This window comes from Melanerpes formicivorus, unplaced genomic scaffold, assembly GCF_026170545.1.
Source record: "Melanerpes formicivorus ecotype bairdi unplaced genomic scaffold, bMelFor1.0.p_v2 SCAF_19, whole genome shotgun sequence".
Classification (NCBI taxonomy): domain Eukaryota; kingdom Metazoa; phylum Chordata; class Aves; order Piciformes; family Picidae; genus Melanerpes; species Melanerpes formicivorus.
This window is the reverse complement of record NW_027142371.1, coordinates 11,704,423-11,723,711: the sequence shown is the minus strand read 5'-3', so window position 1 is coordinate 11,723,711 and position 19,289 is coordinate 11,704,423. Positions and strand designations below refer to the sequence as shown.

The 19,289-nt window shown below is 41.8% G+C and overlaps 1 protein-coding gene across 2 annotated transcripts in view; it reads left to right on the top strand.

The window, feature by feature from the left end:
• The window catches only part of DIDO1 (death inducer-obliterator 1), a 53,699-nt gene that overhangs the window by 28,324 nt on the left and 6,086 nt on the right, over positions 1–19,289 (top strand). For both annotated transcript variants that reach the window (XM_068150086.1, XM_068150087.1), the window contains 9 exons: positions 5,925–6,366; positions 7,296–7,455; positions 8,092–8,208; positions 8,617–8,724; positions 9,191–9,326; positions 9,455–10,001; positions 11,256–11,409; positions 12,482–12,571; positions 13,264–13,459. In XM_068150086.1, the coding sequence (XP_068006187.1) occupies positions 5,925–6,366; positions 7,296–7,455; positions 8,092–8,208; positions 8,617–8,724; positions 9,191–9,326; positions 9,455–10,001; positions 11,256–11,409; positions 12,482–12,571; positions 13,264–13,459 (1,950 nt within the window). The remainder of the gene's footprint in view (positions 1–5,924; positions 6,367–7,295; positions 7,456–8,091; positions 8,209–8,616; positions 8,725–9,190; positions 9,327–9,454; positions 10,002–11,255; positions 11,410–12,481; positions 12,572–13,263; positions 13,460–19,289) is intronic.

Here is a 19,289-nt window from a genome sequence, read left to right as displayed (position 1 = left end):
TTTTCTTAAAAAGCACCTAAACATTTTGCAGTAAATGATCCACTTTAGAAAGTGGATCACAAGTATCTTGGCGCCACCCAGCCCTGTATGCTGTGCATACTTGTGAAAGTTGTGGTTTGTGCTCTTTGCTGAAGGTCTCTTAGTTACAGAGAATGAAAAGTGCCTGTGAAGCCCACACATGCCTCAGCAGCGTGTAAGCTGCCATGTGCAAGGCAAGGCAAAGCCTTCTGAAGTGCTGAGCTGTCAGCATCCTGCTCCTACTGTGGAAAGCTCTGTGCAAGGTGGACAAGCCAACGGAGCCTGGACATCTGCCTGTGCTTCCCACACGCTGCCATGAGGAACTTCGGGGTGGGTGGGGGTGGGGGGGAGTGTGGCTTAGTGAAGCTGGAGGAGAAGCAGAGGGAAACGTGACAACATTAGCCAGCAGAGGCAATAGTCCTGTGCGAGCAGCCTTGTGCCAACGTTTTAATTCTTTAGGGAAACCTCTCATAATTACTGTTCTGTAACAAACCAGCAGCCTGCCTGGCTGCAAGACCTCTTTCACTGAAGTCCTTGCAGTGTTCTGTAGCAGTGGTTGTGATGCCCCATTTATTTATTTATTTCCTCTGCAAAGATTGATTTTTTTTTCAGAGATAAAAAAGATCTCATCCTCACAGACTTGCAGCAAAACAGACTCTTCAAGTGTAACTGGCTGTGGTTTATCTACAGCATCGCTTGCAACTTGGCATCAATTAGAGTAAGAAACTTCCAAGATCTTTAAAATGTGATCTGAATAATTTTGGTGTGCTCACCAAAAAGCAATAGCACATTTTCTCAGATATTTAAAAGCTGGAAGAACTAGGTCATGTCTCCAGCAAAATAACCTGTCACAAGTGAGATCGTGCAAAGAGAAACTAAGGGGGGGGGGGTGGTGTATTTTTTTTGAAGTGACTTCCTAAAGCTACTACTTTCTAAAGCTACTACTATAAAGAAAGACTAGGGTGGGAGGGAAAGGAGGAAGAAGCAGTGTAGACTTGAATGCTACACACAAATACTTTGAAGAGCTCAGAGGAGAAGCAGAGTTTCCTTTGGATAATTTCTGTGCTGGTGGTGTAAAACTCAACCTCCCAGTGTAGGTGAGGCTTACGATGCGAGTGCCATTCCTCACTGTGCAGATCTTTCAGGCAGAAGTAAACAGCACTGTGCTGTAGAAATTGTTCATAAATTGGGCCTCCACAACCACATTACAGTGCTGAATCGCCAGTGGTGAGATGTACAAGTGGAGGATGCGCAACCATCAGGCTCTCAACAGGCCCTTCTGTAACGCAGGAGGTAATGTTGCTGTTACGTCCTCCACTGCTTACAGAGGTTTCATTCTTAGCTGCATGTTGTGCTATCTGGCATAGCTTCACAGGGAATTTCCTTAGGGAGGGCTTCTCTGTGTGTTGATGTCTAAGGGGAGAGATTATAATGATGTCTGCAGTGAATGTTCTATGGCAGTGCTATTTTCTTAAGCCTTGCAGGGAATGCACCGCTTGCCGTCTGAGGAGCCATTGGGTTTCACTTTGGGAATGAGCTGGCTCATTAGCTCCACCTCTACCTCTCGGCCATTTTCACCCCTGCCTCACTCGAGTCTATAAGAATCCCATTGCTGTCCTAAGAAGTGGCTCAAGGGACCAAGTAGGGAACATAGAAATTGATGGGTTAGGTTTGTTTTGTTTGAAATACTATTTTGAACATCCAGCTGTGGGAAGTGCACCTGAGTATTCAAAAGTGCTGAACAGAAGAGCCACTAAATGCCTTTTGCTGGTACTAATATGTCTGTGGTGAAGCTCACTTATGCTTGCTGGTTTGGGCAGACCCCTCCTTGGTACCTGTCTCCTTTTGTTGTACATTTTTTGTAGGTACACTGGAGCTACTGCTGGAAAGAACTGGAAACATCACAGTTTAAAATACAGTGGCCAGTGTGTGTAGTAGGCACTGACTGCTTCTCCTTGAGTTGGTCATGGACTTCAAAGCCAAGAGACTTGAAACTCATGGTCGGAGGGAACACGTGCTCAGCCTGTCCTGTCAGCTTGCTGAGCAAGTGTGGCATCTGTTCAGAAGCTGTAATTCCACATACCCTGGCATGCTGCTCTCTGAAAAGAGTACATGTTCCTGTTAACTCTTCCAGACACACACTTGTCACTTTCATAGCCATCAGAAGGTGGTGTTAGGCTTTGGGGTGCAGCTGAGTCAAGAGAAGAGCAAGCTGCCACCAGAAGGGGCAGTCCTCCTTCTTCCTTACACTCAGTTGAGCTCTTCTGTGTGTAATGACACAGTGAGTTGGTTCAGATGATTTATGTGGCAACACATTAGGCTTGTTTCTAAACCCCAAAACTTTAGGATGAAAATTGAACTTCCTCATACTCAAAACAGGATCAAAAGTTTCTTAGAGGATGTGTATCTACAGGCATATTTGCATATGCAGGGTTTAAGTGGTCTTGATTCTTTGGCCAAAAAACATGCGTCCAACTTCAGTGTCCTTTAAGTAGTGGTGTGTCCTGTAACTGTGAAAAAGAGTTGCTAAATGTTGGGAAGCACTGGCTGACCTACCTGTGATTGAACTAGCACATCCCAAGATTGGTGCCATCAGCTTGTCTCATCAAGTTGTGCTAGGTAGACAGTGTTAATTGGTGTAAAGTAGTGTTGTGGTTTGGAACTTCAATTCCCAAGTAGCTGGTGAAATGTTTGCACACTTTCTGCTGGCTAAAGGAGCACAAAGTGACGTGCCTTGCCTTGGAAACCTTTCTTGAATGGCCATGATGTCAACCTCCAGAATAAAGGATGCTTCTGAGTCTTTCTCCATGCACACTGTGATCCTGCAGCCCTTCAACCCTGGGAACTTCAATCTACCTTTGCAGTAGTACTTTGATTTATTTCAGAAGTACATACTCCAGTAGGATAGAGCTGTTTGTGGTATGGATATAGCCCTTGTATACCACCACTGCCTGACACCCATCAGCTTAGCTGGGCTGGGTTTAGTTTGATCAATGTAGTTCTTAAAAGCTGAACTAATAATTAAAAAGATGTGTGGAGGGTTAAATACAAAGTTAGGATTTCATATTTTGTACTTCTGTGAACTAGAAGAACTAAAGGACTGCATTTTACTGTTCTCACTTTGAAATCTGAGCTGTGCTGTTACACCTTTCCATCATGAGTCATAGAAACATGTCTGTTCTGCCTGCCTGAAAAGGTACAGTTCTGTGCAGAAGATGCAATAAACCAGGAAAGAGTGGAAGTAGAGTAATTCCTGCAGTGTTCTCAGTCTGCACGGTTTGGATACTCCTCTCTGTTCCAGGCTCTGAACTCAGATTAGGTTGGCTTTTTACTTCTCTAGTTCTGGGTGCTGAATTTGACCAAACAAACCCAGTCAGTGATTGTTCCTGACTCCTCCTTCCTTCCTGGGCTTCCCACAGCCCTCCTGGCAACTAGAATTGTGTTAGTGGGGAAGGGGAGGGTGGGGACATGAGGAGAGCCATTATGGGTCACACAGAAGGTTTCCCCAGCTCAGTGTCTGACAGGAACCAAGACCAGCCTCCAGTGAAAACTGTAGGAATAGTCTGAGAGTTGTAATTTTAAATGTACTTTATAGCAGAGTCATCACAGCCTTTGGATTGATTTAATGTAGTATGGCAGCTGGTTTTATTTTACACTTCAGACAGTTCAGTCTCACTCAGGAAAAATTCATCAAGGTGTCTACTTGTAAAATGCTTCCAGGTAAAAAGATCAGGGTAAATACATAGTGTTTCTGGATCTTCTGGATGCTTCTCCTTGTGTTCCAGCAGAAGTTCAGCACACGCCATTTTCCTTAGCCACGCAGAAAGAGCTTTGTGCCTTACTTCATCTTAACCCCCAGTGTCTGTGCTTGTGGTGAAACTGCTGGCAGTAAGAGCCTGCTTAAGGAATACTGGGGGTTAGAAGAGTCTTTCTACTGGGAGCTTCTGCTGCCATGCAGGGGGTACCTGAAGTGCAAGTAGGGGGAAAAAGTTGCAAGGCCATTTCCTGCTGAAATGGAGAGTCACATGATGTGTCCCTGAAGCATTCCAAGTCTTCCCTGATTTGAGGGATGTTGCCACAGGAAGCTTGTGCTGATTTGTGAGGTTTCTTGAACCAGACTTCACAGGAGTGCTTGGTCCTTGCATGATGTAGACCTTTCCTAGTAACTTCTGCTCTCGTGATAGCAGATCTGAAAGGTGAAGAGGGACCCTTTGATCCTTGATAAAGTTATTGTAAGTTATGCTGAATTTTTTTTCCCTGCGTTTTGCAACTAGGGCTTCTGGGCTAACTCATCTGCAAACCTTCACTTGCTAAAGCCATCAGAGTAAGCATTAACTTGTTAGCTGCTCCGTGGTTATTTGTGAGGAAAGAAAAGGCCTTTTGGGGGGAGCAGACTTGACTTTTCTAAATGAAACAATCCCTTTCAGGAGTCGGTTTTGGTAGTTTCCCTCAGAGAACCCTTTGCTGTTTGAGCTGTCAGGTTAAATATCACAGTATCACTGAGGTTGGAAGAGACCTCGAGGGTCATATGTTAGTGTTAGCCCACAGTAAGCTCAGTGTCTTGTAAATGAGGTTTTGTTTGTTTCTGGAGGGGGTTGTGGTGTTGGTTTTGGCTTTTTGTTTGTGCTGCGTTGAATTGTTCCTATGGGTGCAAAATGAAACGCAGCCTGAAGAGGTGCTTGCTTTGAAAGTCCTGTGCTAGTCTCACTGCAACATGGGTGCAAACTGGAGCCTGTGCTTCTGCTTTGCAATTTGTTGTGTGTGTGTGTATGACGTGTATCAATTACTCTGTTAATGTTAGGGAAAAGAAATTCACTAGACACTCTGAATGTTGTAAATGGCATGTTTGGAGAATGGGGGGGATCAGATGGCCACAGCCTGAGCAGCAATGTTAGTGTTCAATTATAAAAGCAAAAACTTAGCTGGGAGCTAATAAAGTAGGATAGGAGGAGGAAAATGTACCAACAGTTTATGGCAACATCAGTATGATTTTCCTGTCAGCAAGTAGATTATTTATTTAGATTTCTGAGGCAACTTCTGTGCTGCATAATTTGCCTTTGCTTATTCTTTAAAAGGCACAATCTGGGTAAGAGGGTTTATTCAACTGCAGTAAGATCAGTGCAGTTTCAAATTCATGGGCACGTCAGGTCAGCCTCTAACAAACTGCTTCTGCATGGTGCTGTGAGAATGTCTCTGTGTAAAGGTAAAATGTGGTTTGTAATGCTTTATTTGTTTATTAATGTGTGAAGGTTTGGGGAGGTTTTGATGCTTAGCCATGAGATCCCACTCAGGAATCTTTGAAGGTGGTGTGGTGCCTTATTTTTTATTGTTGTTTTGTTTTGGTGGGTTCCTTTCCCCCTTCCTTTTTCTTCTCCCTCCTTTCCCCCTTCCTTTTTCTTCTCCCTCCTTTCCCCCTTCCTTTTTCTTCTCCCTCCTTTCCCCCTTCCTTTTTCTTCTCCCTCCTTTCCCCCTTCCTTTTTCTTCTCCCTCCTTTCCCCCTTCCTTTTTCTTCTCCCTCCTTTCCCCCTTCCTTTTTCTTCTCCCTCCTTTCCCCCTTCCTTTTTCTTCTCCCTCCTTTCCCCCTTCCTTTTTCTTCTCCCTCCTTTCCCCCTTCCTTTTTCTTTTTTAGTACATTATAAATAAAAATTCTTAACTCTAGAGCCAAAGTAACTTTAAACATTCCAAAGAACCAAAGAGAACTTTCTTCAAAACACTACACCAATCTCTGTATGATTGGGTTTTTTTTCTCATTACTCTAAAACTAGTGAGAGTAAATAGTTGAAGTTGCCTACTCAGTAATTAATCTCTGGAGATGCTGTTTTCTTACAGCTTGGTACCTGGTCTTCAAGAACAGGAAGCTCTAAAGTTAAGCCTTTAATATTGTGTGTTCTTCTGTGTTTTAATAGCTCAAAGGGAAGAGAGAAGAAATGAGGACTCCACATCAGCATCAAAGAAAGTTGTTGCATCTGTAACGGAGAAACAGGCCTCTAAAACTCTTCCTCTAAAGAAGCCAACATCCTTCACTCTCACATCAGTAACTAAGCTGTCACTCAAACCTGTTTCAAGTTTCAAAGGTGTAATTCCCAAGAAACCTTCATCGGGCGGCGTTCCTCCGTCGGGCAGTATTCCTGCAAAGCATTCGTCTCTGTCCCAGGCCTCATCTGTTGCCAAAAAAACAGCTACGTCTTCCAGTTTGGGTGGAGGACTCAAAAAGCTTTCACTGTCTCCCACTGCCACCACATCTGGAAGTAATCAAGGGAAAGCATCAGCCAACCCTGCCCAGTCACAACCCAACTCTCAGATTCGGCAAAACATTCGACGGTCCCTAAAAGAAATTTTGTGGAAGAGGTGGGAATTCAAAGCACTTAATTCATGTAGGAAGCTACAACTGGAAGTAAATGCTTAACCTGCAGGGTGTTTACATCTCAATAAGGAATGTTGAGGGACTGAAGTTATACTAGCAGTCACTACAAATACAACAGGCAGTTCAGGTTTATGTTAAAAAATCTCGATACAAAATAAAGATGTAAGTGAAAAAGCCTTAAAAAAAACCCACAACAACAAAGAAACCTTTCTATCCCATTTGTGTTGAGGTGATTACAGCTGAAGAATTTAATGACATCCTAGAAGCTTTTATAACACAGGTACTGTGTGATAGCAGTGCTTGGAGGTGCAGAGGTTGTAGGGAACGTAGCACAGGACATAGTGACAGGTTAAAGGCTTACTGAGATTCCTTCCCCTCCCAACATAAAAACCAACAACAAACTCTGGTCAGTGGAGAACTGCATCACTGAGGAAGGAAAAAACACCTCCACCAAACAGACAGAAAGCTAATTTCTCCCTAATGATTATTAAAGCTAATGCCAGCCATCCAGCTTATTATAGAACACTGCACTCTGGCGTTGTCTCTGAAATGGAAAAGCTCTTCAGAGGGGAGAAGCTAGGACTAAAGTGCTTTGGCTCCCTGTGTGGCTCATGGCTGAGAAACCTCTGACTTGAGTGCCACCAGCTGGAGTAGTTGTAAAGGCTGCCTTGGTTTTCCTAAAGCTGCCATCCATGGCCACCTGTGGACAGTAATGAATGGATGCTGTAGTTCACAGTTCAGAGTTTTGAGACAGATTATTTTTGCCTTTGAAGTGTCATTTAAAGGAGTGTTGAGCCCTTGCTGAGTGAGGAGGAGCCTAAGTTAGCACCAAAACTTTAGGTCTTATGGCTACAACTTGAAGATCCTTCCCTAATAAATACACCTACTCTTTTTTTGTTGTTGTTTTTAACAGAGTCAATGATAGTGATGACCTGGTGATGACGGAGAGTGAAGTAGGGAAAATAGCACTCAATATTGAAAAGGAAATGTTCAATTTGTTCCAAGTCACAGACAACAGATACAAGAGTAAATACCGCAGCATCATGTTCAATCTCAAGGACCCCAAAAACCAGGTTTGCAATTTTACTCAGCAATAAATATACTGAGAAAGACTTCTGGGTTTTAACATGTCCTAATATAGAGAGTGTCAAGCTGAAGACTTATGAATTATGCTATGAAAGATTTGTTACAAAGCTATTAAAATCTTTACAAAACAAAACATTTTTATCCAAGTAGGGGCTCCAAACCTACTTCGTTTGGTCAGGTGGATTTATTAAGTTGGGACATTTGGTGTGAAGTTATATTTACAAAATGGCTTTCTGAAATACAGACTTCATTATAAATTTCTGCTCTTGGGACATCCTGTGTTGGGATACTGCCCATATACAGGATCACATTTATGCTTTAAGTGAAAACAACTTTGGCTTTGTAAATTTATGTGATAGGAAACGGGAGACTGGCTGGTCAGCTTCTGACATTCCTATTCACTTATATGAATCATTATTGATGCTAATGAGGAAAACTTTGTGCTGATTTAATCATTATGTTCTGATTTTGCCACCTTTCCAAACTGGCTTATAAGTTGCTGGCATTCTTTACAATAGAGAGTTAAGGAGCTGGATCAGGTTTTCCTGCTGAGCACTGCAGATTCTGTAAGTTACCTAAGAACCCCCTCTTCAGCATGGCATCAGAGTCTGTTTTGTTTTCAGGGACTCTTCCATCGTGTCCTTCGTGAGGAAATCTCACTGTCAAAGCTAGTGAGAATGAAACCAGAAGAACTTCTATCTAAAGAGCTGTCTGTATGGAAAGAGAAACCAGCTAAAGCAGTAAGTAACGTATTTTCCCCACTGTGTGCTGAGACATAAGTAAGTTTGCCAACCCTTAATGCACTGTTTCTTCCTAGTGAAATAATGGCCAATTCATATTTACTTTTTACTAGCCAGATGACACTAAAGTATAGGATGAAATTAAGAAATGTGGACTTTTCCTAGAGTCACAGGCTGGTTTGGCCTGGAAGGGACTTGTAGAGGCTATCTAGTCCAACTTTCCCATAGTGAACAGGGACGTCTTCAACTAGATCAGGTTCCTCAGAGCCCCAGACAGCTAGACCTGGAATGGTTGTAGGGATGGGGCATCTCCCACCTCTCTGGGTAGCCTGGGCCAGGGTCTCATGACTCTCAGAGGAAGGTGTGTCTAGCTAATACTTTTTACCAAAATGGTTTTGTTTCCTTCAGGCAGTAGAGGTGAGAATCAAATCTCATGAGATAAAGAAGACAGCTGTGAAACGGGAACACGTGCCAGCTGTAAACATGGAAGATTCTCCACCAGTGTCTGATTCTGATGTAAGTATTTGCTATCACTTTGGCACGAAGACATTCAGAGAGGTAAATGGAAACAAGAGCCTCAATTTTTTCATCACAAGTACAGCTTGTTTCAATAAACTCAAGGGATATTATTACCTAGTGGGTTTTACTTTGAAATAGTGTAACAACCAAATGATAGGCATCTTTTGCATGCACTTCTGAAATGCTGTGTATTTTCCAGCCCTTGCTGTCCATTTACAGAGGAAATCTTTTACTTCTGAACATGAGCTCTTTACTTCAGAGCATTGTGGAATGAAATAGGTCAAATACATTTGATTTGAGAACTCTTACCTGATGTGATATGCTTTAACCAAGGCCTTTAAGCTGTTGGTTTGTTTTTTTTTAAAGAACTGAAGTAGATTAACAGAATCCAAAAGACATATTTCTGCATGAAATGAATAATCAACTGGATTATGTTGGGGTTTGTGTCTTTATTCACTTTTAGGAGCAGCAAGAGTCAGCCCGAACGGCACCGAATTTAAGTAGCGCTCCTCCTTTAGATGTTTTCAGCAGTATGTTGAAGGATACAACAAGTCAACACCGAGCCCATCTTTTTGACCTGAACTGCAAAATCTGTACAGGTATCCCCAGTGCTGACTTGGCACAAAGTGAAAGAATTGTGTGGTTTGTTTCTTTGGTTCTGTTTTTTTTCCTCCCAACTATTTAATTGCTAAGTAGTAATCAAAAGCTTTTTGAAATCAATCTCTAGGTCAGATTTCAGCGTCTGACGATGAGGTACCATCTAAGAAGATGAAGACAGCGGCTCCTGTTAAAAAGGTGGAGTCAAAATCAAAACCAGAAGTGCAGCCAAAATATGAAAGCTCTCCACCAGCCCCATCAGCAGAGCCTGACAAAGAAGCTGATTCTGAAGTTGCAATGGAAATTGACACTGAACCAGTAACAGAGACAGTTTCTCAGTCAGTTGTAGAAAGAACTTACATTCCTACAACACAGGACTATAACAATGTAGATTCTTCTGTACCTGAAGAGGCTTCTGCTTTTCCTGTCACTTGTGCTGGTCCTGTTGTCACAACTGTAACAGTTTCTGGCAGAGACCCTAGGACAGCGATGAGCAGCTCCTCTGGGATTGCGACATCAGCCCTGCGTTCTGGCCCTGCGTCCGACAGAGTTTCAACGGGGGAAACAAAACAGGAAACATCAAAACCAGTTATGACTGTCCCCAAATCAATATTAACAAAACCATCATCCTCACCAGATCCAAGATACTTAGCAGTTCATCAATCACCCAATATCAAGTGCGTATACTTAATAATAAGCCAAGCTACCAAAGCTGTACCAAGTCTACTGTGTCCCCTGTCTTGTTCCTCTCCTCCCAGTCACAAGGCACATTCCCCTTATTTAGAGTTTGAATTTACCATCTCCTCATTTATCTTCTCTGGTTGGTAACATTTTTACAGCATCAGTTTATGTTGCCAGCAAAGATTCTACAAGGTGTTTCAGCAGATGAATAAAACTCAAGGCTATTGTGCAGACTTAGAGGTCTGTGTGTACATTAGTACATAGAAAGTGAGCCTGTGAGAGAGAGTTTAAAGGCATTTCCAGGTTTTCATCCCATATTAAAACACATCTGAATTATGAATTAACCAGCTAGTCAACTTGAAAGGAAATTAATTCATTTCTTTCATATTCTGGCTATATACAGTAGTAAAAATAAATATTGCCAAGAATCTCCTGATGCAGCTGCAGCTCAAAGATTGTTTTTGTTGGTCATAGCAAATTGTTTTACTGGAGAATCTCAGGTGCATATTGTTCACTCAAGTAGTGGGAAATGCAGAATTCAGTTTAATTTGTTACAGAGTCAGGAGCACAGCAGTTACAGTGATAAACAACTTTTGGCAAAGTCATAGAAAGGCTTAGATTGGAAAGGATCTTAGAGATAACTCCCTGCCATGGCAGGAACACCTCTCAACTAGATTCGGCTGTTCAAGGCATCATCCAGCCTGGCCTTCAACACCCCTAGGGAGAAGGCAACCACAACCTCTCTGGGCAACCTATTCCAGAGTCTCACCACCCTCATATTGAAGACCTTCTTTGTAATATCCCATCTAACCCTGCTCTCCCTCAGCTTCAAACCATGTACCCTTGTCCTATTGCTAGACACCCTTATGAGAAGTCTCTCTTGAGCCCTCCTGTAGGATCCCTTCAGATACTGGAAGGCAGCTCTAAGGCCCCCCTGGAGTCTTCTCCAGTCTGAACAACCCCAGCTCCCTCAGCCTATCCTCGTAGCAGAGGTGCTCCAGCCCTTGGATCATCTTTGTGGCACATCTTTTGGCATCTTTGTGCCTGTACCTACAACTTTATTTTCTGTGCTCCCTTGCTTTTTGCGTTAATACCAAGTTAATGGAAAACGTTAACAAAATGCATAGTTAAACCTCTGCTATTTCATTAAAGTATTTGATTGACAAGAGGAGGGAAAAGGGTGAGGGGGGAAAGAAGGGACCATTTTAATGTGTGTTCTCTAACCTGTCTGTTTTGGGTTTGTTTTGCAGTGTTGCAGAGCCACGTTCACCTCAAGACAGCGACACTTCCCTCTTTCTCTCTCGTCTCAACACCATTTGGAAAGGATTTATTAACATGCAGAGCGTGGCCAAATTTGTCACTAAAGCTTATCCTGTCTCTGGGTGCTTTGATTATCTTAGTGAGGTTAGCACTGACATGTTTATGTCTTTAGAATAAATCTCTGCTGCAATTCCTGTTGCTAGACAGGCCGGGGTCACTCTGGATATTATTAGAACTGTAGCAGGGGCAAATGACATCCCTTTAGCAAAAGGAAAAGTTGCTCAAGGGGAAAAAAAGCAGCCTTTTAAAAGCCTTGCAAAGAAGAATTCTGATGCCTTTTAAACATGTTTAGATATATATATGTTAGGATCTAACATGGAGCTTTATTGCTGCTTCATTGTTTGAAAGCAAATCGTGGAGCCACTATTTTAAAGCGAATGTCTTCTTCTCTTCTCAAACTCAGTGGGTCACTGATAGGATCCATGACACAATTTTATTTGGCCATTGTGGCAAACAGCATTCTTCTTATCAAATACAACCAGCTGGGTGATACTATTCTGAGAGAGTCCACATGCAAATGATGAGGCAGCAAAAATGCTTGTGCTGAAACAAATAGGCTTTTCTTTCTTTCTTTGCTCTGAAATGATTTTTTGTCGTTGTTGTTTGACTGTTAGGAAGTTTCCAAAACAAACGTGTGGTTTAGGGCTTTTATGGTTCTTTCTGGTGTTGCTTTTGCTAAAATAAGTGTCACTGTCCTCATGACAGGAAGCTCACTAGAATTCATGTAACTCAGAGTCACAAGTGCAGCATTTCCTGAGAAACTGAAAGCGTGGAGAAAATGATAGAATTGGTTTGGTTGGGAAAAGCCCCTAAAGGTCACTGACTCCAACCAAATCTGTATTTCAAATAGCAGCTTCCCTGTGAGCACAAAGCCACCAAAGGGTGTATAGAGCTAGCTACTATTTTGCTGCTCTCCCTCCCTGGGAGTGCTTTTTCTGTTTCCTGTATCCTATTAGTCAATTGGTAAAGTGCCTTTAATCAATGACTTTGACATTCAGAAATGGCCTGTCAGCAAGTAGCAAAGTTTGTATGAAAGTGTACTGACATATAATAGTGCATTATCCACTGGGCTGCTGGGAGGGGGCAACCTGCACTGCTTGGAAACATCACTCTCTTCTGGTTGTTCTGACATTGCCCTGTGATGCTTCTTGTTTAGGATTTGCCAGATACAATTCACATTGGTGGGAGGATCTTACCGAAGACAGTCTGGGATTACGTTGGCAAACTCAAATCTTCACTTTCCAAGGTATTGACTTCAAAATCCTTTGCAAATCCCAGAAGAACAATGCCACAGTGTAAAATGAGAGCTTTTAATAATAAGCAGTAAATAGCAATGTAGATGACACCTGGAAAGCTAAAGCTACCAGGACTGCTTATTGCTTTGCCATTTTGGATTTGTTGAGGAGACACTGAGCAGCAGAGCCTCTCTCTCCTGCACAGTAATTAAATCTTTATATTATTTACTCCTTTTAAATGAATGAATAACCTATTTGCACATACAGCCAATTTACTCAGTAGTGAAATTCACACTTGGAAGAAAAGCAACTTGCAATTTATAGAACAGATTTTACTTCAAAAACACTCCAGAAGTGAGGAAAACGATGCACAGACAGTATCCAGATACAATCTTGAAACTAAGAATTTCCCCCATATTAACTTTGAGCCTCAAGATGTTGTTTTTGATGCACAATACACAAGTGATTTGTATTTCTGAAATGATTTCTCACATTATTATTATCACTGTGAAAATGACAAACCTGGTTGTGTTTGAACACTACCATTGAACAGCATTACTACCTTACAGCTAGACTACTGCCTTGATAACATAGTTGAAGCAATAAATGTCCAATTGTTTTTACCCCTGGAATTTTCCCTTTACCCTTTTACTTGCTGATAGGTTGCAGGTTGAGTTTTTGCCACTTTGCTTTTGTATTGCAGGAGCTGTGTTTGATTCGTTTCCATCCTGCAACAGAAGAAGAAGAAGTTGCCTATATCTCTCTCTACTCTTATTTTAGCAGTCGTGGTCGTTTTGGTGTTGTAGCTAATACCAACAGACATATCAAGGATCTCTACTTGATTCCCCTGAGTTCTAAGGACCCAATTCCTTCCAAACTCTTGCCTTTTGAGGGACCAGGTAAGCACAAAATGAGGGAGGTTAAATGCTAGGTAAAATCACAACCCAAAAGCGAATCTGAGACAAGCTGTTGTTGAATGTAAGCATTATTAAATTTTTGAATGTAAATCCAATTTTATAGACTGTAAATAGGGAAAAATTGGAAATCCAACTCTGCTCAGGGTAAAATTGAAATTTAGGTAAAATCAAGTGTGTGGAACAGCCACTGTACTGGAAACAAACCAAGCCAAATCACCCAACAAGCCCCACACACCCTAACTTAAGCATCCCATCACTCCACAAACCATAGGCCCTTAGAAGCCACTCACCATTGCTTAAATCAAGCAGGAAACAGCCCACAGAGGAGTCAAGAAATCTCTGAAGACAAAGGTAACATTTATGGTGATTTCACCACGTTGTCATCGTCCCATACCGAGTGCAGTGTGGTGCACAAGGCTTTGGAAGTGTTTTGTTTAGGCGGTGCAAACTCTGGCCAAAACACTGACTTCTGGAAGTGAGTTTATTGTGGAAGGAGGAGATCCACACTCCTTAGGGTTTGTAGGTGGCAGGCACTAGTTGGTGTAGGTAGGGTAATAGTAAAATCATCTGGGTTTAGATCAAGTTACCAGTAGTGATGTTTGGCTTGAGTTTGCTCCATGTTTGTGCATGGAACCCGGTGACAGAAGAACTGGGAATGAATTTGGCTATGAAACGCCCTTCTCTGACAAAATGTGAAGTTGTCTTCATCTGAGGATGGAGGAGGTGCATGTTTAGTTTCCAGATACCTGTCTGGGCTGTTCTATACAACAGAAGCTGAAGAACTGCAGGTTACAACAAAGGCCACTGGGGTAACAATGCCTTGCAAACTGCTTAACGGTAGGTGTGAAACAGCAGACATGCAAGGGACTGACCTTGGAGAAGCTGGCTGGCCTCTGCTCCCCAAATGCAAGTTTAGGACTAAGCTCAATAAACCATTCTCAGAGCAGCAGGGTCTGGGCCAGGTTTGCATCTGTTAAGGACTTACACCATCAATAGCAAATGATACTCTTTTAGTGAGATGCTCTCCCTTTCTGTATGAGATTGTAAAAGGCACTTGCTCTGCGCTCTCAGGCAAGAGTTTTCTCATACACTCCAAGTCTGTCTTTGCTTTTAGGTTATTGTTTTTAGGCTAGAGCTAAAAAGGCAGGACTATTCTAAATTACAGCATTATAGCTAGAAATGTTGACTCTCAGCACCTCATAGTCTTGAAAGGTAAGCAAAAACTGTTCCTGCTGTTTACAGCCAAGAAACAAAAATGCTAAGTGCAGAACACTTCTGGCACAGGGATGTAGGCAAAAGAGTCTTAATTCATGCCAGAAGAAAAAAAATACCCTCCTTTCTGGACACACAGGAATAGGAACTGGCTGTTGAATCAGCTGTAATGTTTGCAGTGTTTTGTTGGGGTAGTGAACAACCAGCTTTAGGCTTATGGTTGTCAGCTTGCCTTCCTGTGGAAATCTGTTTTCTCTTTTACACTTCCTTCAACTTTCCCATTACAAGTTTCATTTCAAATGAAACCCTTTGATGGGAGGCTGGCAAACACAGACCAGCTCTGCGAAGCATGAGCATAGAAATCTGTAACATCAGCCTGGTTTTGCTAAGTTCAAAGTGTGACAGTCTTTCAAAACAGGAAGGAATTGCTCAGAAGAAACACCAGTGCCATTTGCAGGTGGGCTTGATGGAGGCAAATTTTCCAATTGAAATACATTTGTCTAGGCAAAGAGAATTAAAGGATAGCAACAGAAACAAGGTTTCAAATGCAGAGAGGCCACACGCTGAGACAGATTCATAAAAGACTCACTTAGACTTCTGCCATCGACTCCACCTATCTTGGAAGCTTCTGTAACAGCCTTTACTTCATGGCTGTGCCAAGTTGTGTTCATATTCTAAACCCAGATCCAGGATGGGGGGGCAAAAATCATCAGGTAAGCTGTCTTTCTGTTTTTCTGTCTGTTTTGAAACCAGAGTGTAAAAGCCATGTAATCCATGCTGCTTAATGACATCTGATGGAATTTGCCATTTCTCATTTCTTTCATAATCAATAAAGATATTTTCTGGAAAGTGGTCCTTGTCTCCTTAAATTCAATTGTGTACCTTCAAATGGAGTTTAGCAAGGACTTCAAAAGCACCATGCTTTAGATAGCTTGAGATGATTTGATAAATGACTGGTGGGAGGGGGTGGGGAGTGCATGGTGAACCCCTGCCACTCCAGAATTCCTAGTTAGAAGATATTCCAGCTGTGTCAGCCAGCTCCATCAGGCACATATGGATTATGAGTTTCTCCTGTTTCCTGATGGACTGGATTTGGAACAGAACTGAGGACTTCTGAGCTGCGCTAGTGCCTAGAAGATCTACAGCACACTCTGACATGGGTGATTTTAAACCAGGGGAAAACGGAAGGTTTTCCATGCTTGATTCATCTCAGACATTAATTACCAGCTTTTATGTCTCAGTGGGCTCCTCTGCCTTGTCTTTTTGCAGTGGTTTGCTGGATGTGTAATTTCCTTGTCTGTGTCACATACACATTTAGCACTTTATCTGTAGATCTCAAAGCACTGTGTAAAACCCAATATAATCAGGCTTAATTACCAGTAGTGTGATTTATTGAGGCATTTAGTGGCAGTTTGGGAGGTAACCAGTATCTTAAATAGTTAAAAAGAAGTGAATTTTAAGAAAACAGCCAGTTAACCTCAAAGGAGTCCACAACTGTTGAGAGGCCTTTTGGTAGTTTATGATAGGAGGTGTGAGTTTTCTTAAAGGCATGAGATCCCCTCATGCTGTTCAGAATGCTCTTAAAAACTGCAACAAGTGGAAGCAAATTGTAACTGTACTCTGAATGGAGTCAGCTGTCTCCATCACAGCAGATCTCGCCATGCAAAGGAGCACTGGTAGGACTTGGCTTTATGGAACTTTACTTTCTCTGCCAGCCAATTCCATGCAGCAAGTGCACCTCCATGTGCAGCAGTGCCACAGTGCTGGAAGTGATCTGTGTCCCTGAATTAAGGGTACAGATAGGCTGATACCTGTAAGTTGCTGTCATGATTCACTGGGACAAATACTTACATGGTGTTGATAAAATCTAAAGAATATCTTGTGTTCTCTGCAGTTTAAACATGTACACTATGGTCCAGCCTCGTGGCTTTGTCACTGAGGTACAGACATGAGGCACAGATCTTTAGCACAGCACAGGACGCTTCTTTCCAGCTGCTGCTGACAGAGAAAGATGAGACCAGTCTGTGCATAAATATGGTAACACTGATTCAATCAACAAATGTCTTTAAGGGTAAGAAAAGCAAATAATCATCCAGTGCTGATATTTCCTATATCCTGCTTTAATAGCTTTAGTTACAGGATGTAATTCAATAAAACCAGCACATGGGCTTCAGATGCATAATAGAATAATAACTGTTTATAAATAATTCAGCACTGAAAGCTGCTAACTGCTGACACAGCTTGCAACACTTCTAAAGTGCTTGCTTGTGACAGTCATTGAGCAGTAGCTGGAGACTGCAGCCAATGTTTTTGTTACTCTCTAAAATTAGACACTGAAAGTATGGGTATTGAACTAGAATGGGGCTGACCTTTGGAATGCTGCTCGAGCTGAGTGTTTCCATTCAAAGGAAGCATTTAGTATTTGATCACTTTGAGTGCAGAAGGCAGGTCAGGCCTAACTTCTACTAGCTGTGTGAAATGAAGAGTGTCAGAATATACAGTTTTAATAGATTTATTCTATGATGGCTAAACCCTATAGATGTTAGATTATAACTGCTGTTCTTAACTTCTGGAATGTATTGTCTTGAGAGTGTATTACAATTTTACCCTGTTGTAATTAGTGACTGTTTGCTACAGGGATTCAAACATGATTTTTCAGTAACTGCTGCTCATGAGATACCCTGTCTGTTTGCAACCTGCTTATTTTAATTGCTCAGAGATTCATTGTGACTAATTACTTAAAATCACAGGTCTCTGCATGAAAGCAGATGAACAAAATGTTAGCAGCCAAAGAACAGCAAATACCTACCAGGGGTTTTTAGATGAACGCCAGTGTGTGAGATACTCTGCACTTGTCAACAACAGCCAAACGTGGAGTTATTTATAGCCTGATAGAGGGAAAATAGAAAGCAAATTCCCTCACATTTCTACCTGATGAGTCTGTTCTCACCGTAGTTGTGAATGCTTTTTTGCACAGTTGCCTTTTGATCTTCTATATCAATCTAATTTCATTTAAGGGAGCAAGTTACTGTGAACAGACCTACTGGAATTGCTTTTAGGCTGTTGGTACAAATGAGCATTTGCCTAAGTCAAATATTTATGTGGTGCTTTTGGTGTAACTGTACGTTCACTGCAAATAGTTATTTATTTAGTTCCCATCCTGCCTGCTTCTCACAGCCCTACCACTCTGAGAGGGCAAATTTGTGCATGTACTGAACTGTTAACAAATTTTAGTTCTGCTTATGGTTAGCTTTCCTCATGTATTTATAACTTCTAAATTATTTTGGGGGGGGGGTCCTAAATATGAAAGAAGATGACAGGTTGCAACACTGCCTAACACAGAAATCTTGCACCTGGAGGAAAACCCCCAGCTTTTTGGCAGTGAGGTTTAGGTGTGCAGATAGGAAATGTACAAGTAGGGTATGCTAGAAACTGGAAAATAAAAGATGCCTTAAAAGATCATGTCCAGTACCTTCCTTACCCCAGAACTGTGGAAAACTTGGCCACTAAAATGTGCAATCATGTAAATTCTCTCTTGGATCTAGAATGTGTTCTGCAGAGTAACTCTTTTCCCAAACCTTTCATTCAAATTTAATTGTTCTTATTTTTCTAATAATTATGATGAGAGCCTTTCCTGACAGCAGATGGGAAGTAAAGATTTTTAGGTGGGCCTCAAGTTTTCATGGTTTTGTCAAGAGGCTGTTTCGAAGGAGTAAGTAGGCTTTGCTGGTGTCTTTAAGTGATCAAACCAGTTTGACTGTATTGTACTAGCTGCAAGCAGAACACAGAGGGATTTCCCCTTCAGTTTCCAAGAAATTTCAGCAAACTTCAAAGTTATTTGATTTGAAAAATGACCATCTTTGGCTTACTGTCTGTAGTTCACTATCTGGAACATAAGTTTTATATGAGATTTGAGAGAATAATTGGAGGCATTGGCGATTTACAGGGACCTTCTGTGAACAAAGTTGTTGCTTAGTGAAGGATACAGCAAGCACTGAAGAGAAATGGGAAGCTGAAAGGAAAATGCAGCTGTAGGTTTGGTGTGGTGGTGTTTAGCAAACTGAATTTAGCTTGAGCTGTGTGTATATATATATATGTATGTATGTGTGTGTGTATTTAAAACTCATACTTACAAGGTCCTGACTAGAAAGAACAAGGTAGATGAGAGTCCTTGCCTTACTGTTTAACCTCAGCAAATATTAGCAGTCACTTTGCAGATCCTTTTGTGGTTCCACATTCTTGCTTCCCAGCTGCATGCAAATAATAACTAAAGGCACATCTAGGGAAAGGACAGTGGTCCTTAAATGTGAACCTTAACAAGCCAATGAAAACAGAAGTTAAAAAAGGCTCTCTGTACAGATCTACATGTGCCACTGACTGCATGTTAAAAGATTTGTTCCCTGCCCTTCAGCCTGGACACGTTTATCTTCTACAAAGGAAGAAGTAACATGGAACAGACCTACAGACCGTTGCATTTTACCTCTTTATCAGATACTTTACCATCATTTGGGGATACACTTCTCCAAGGATTCAAGTCTGACCGTTTCACAAGGGAGTAATTCCGCTCACAATGTTGCTCATTATAGAAAAGCTTTTTTAT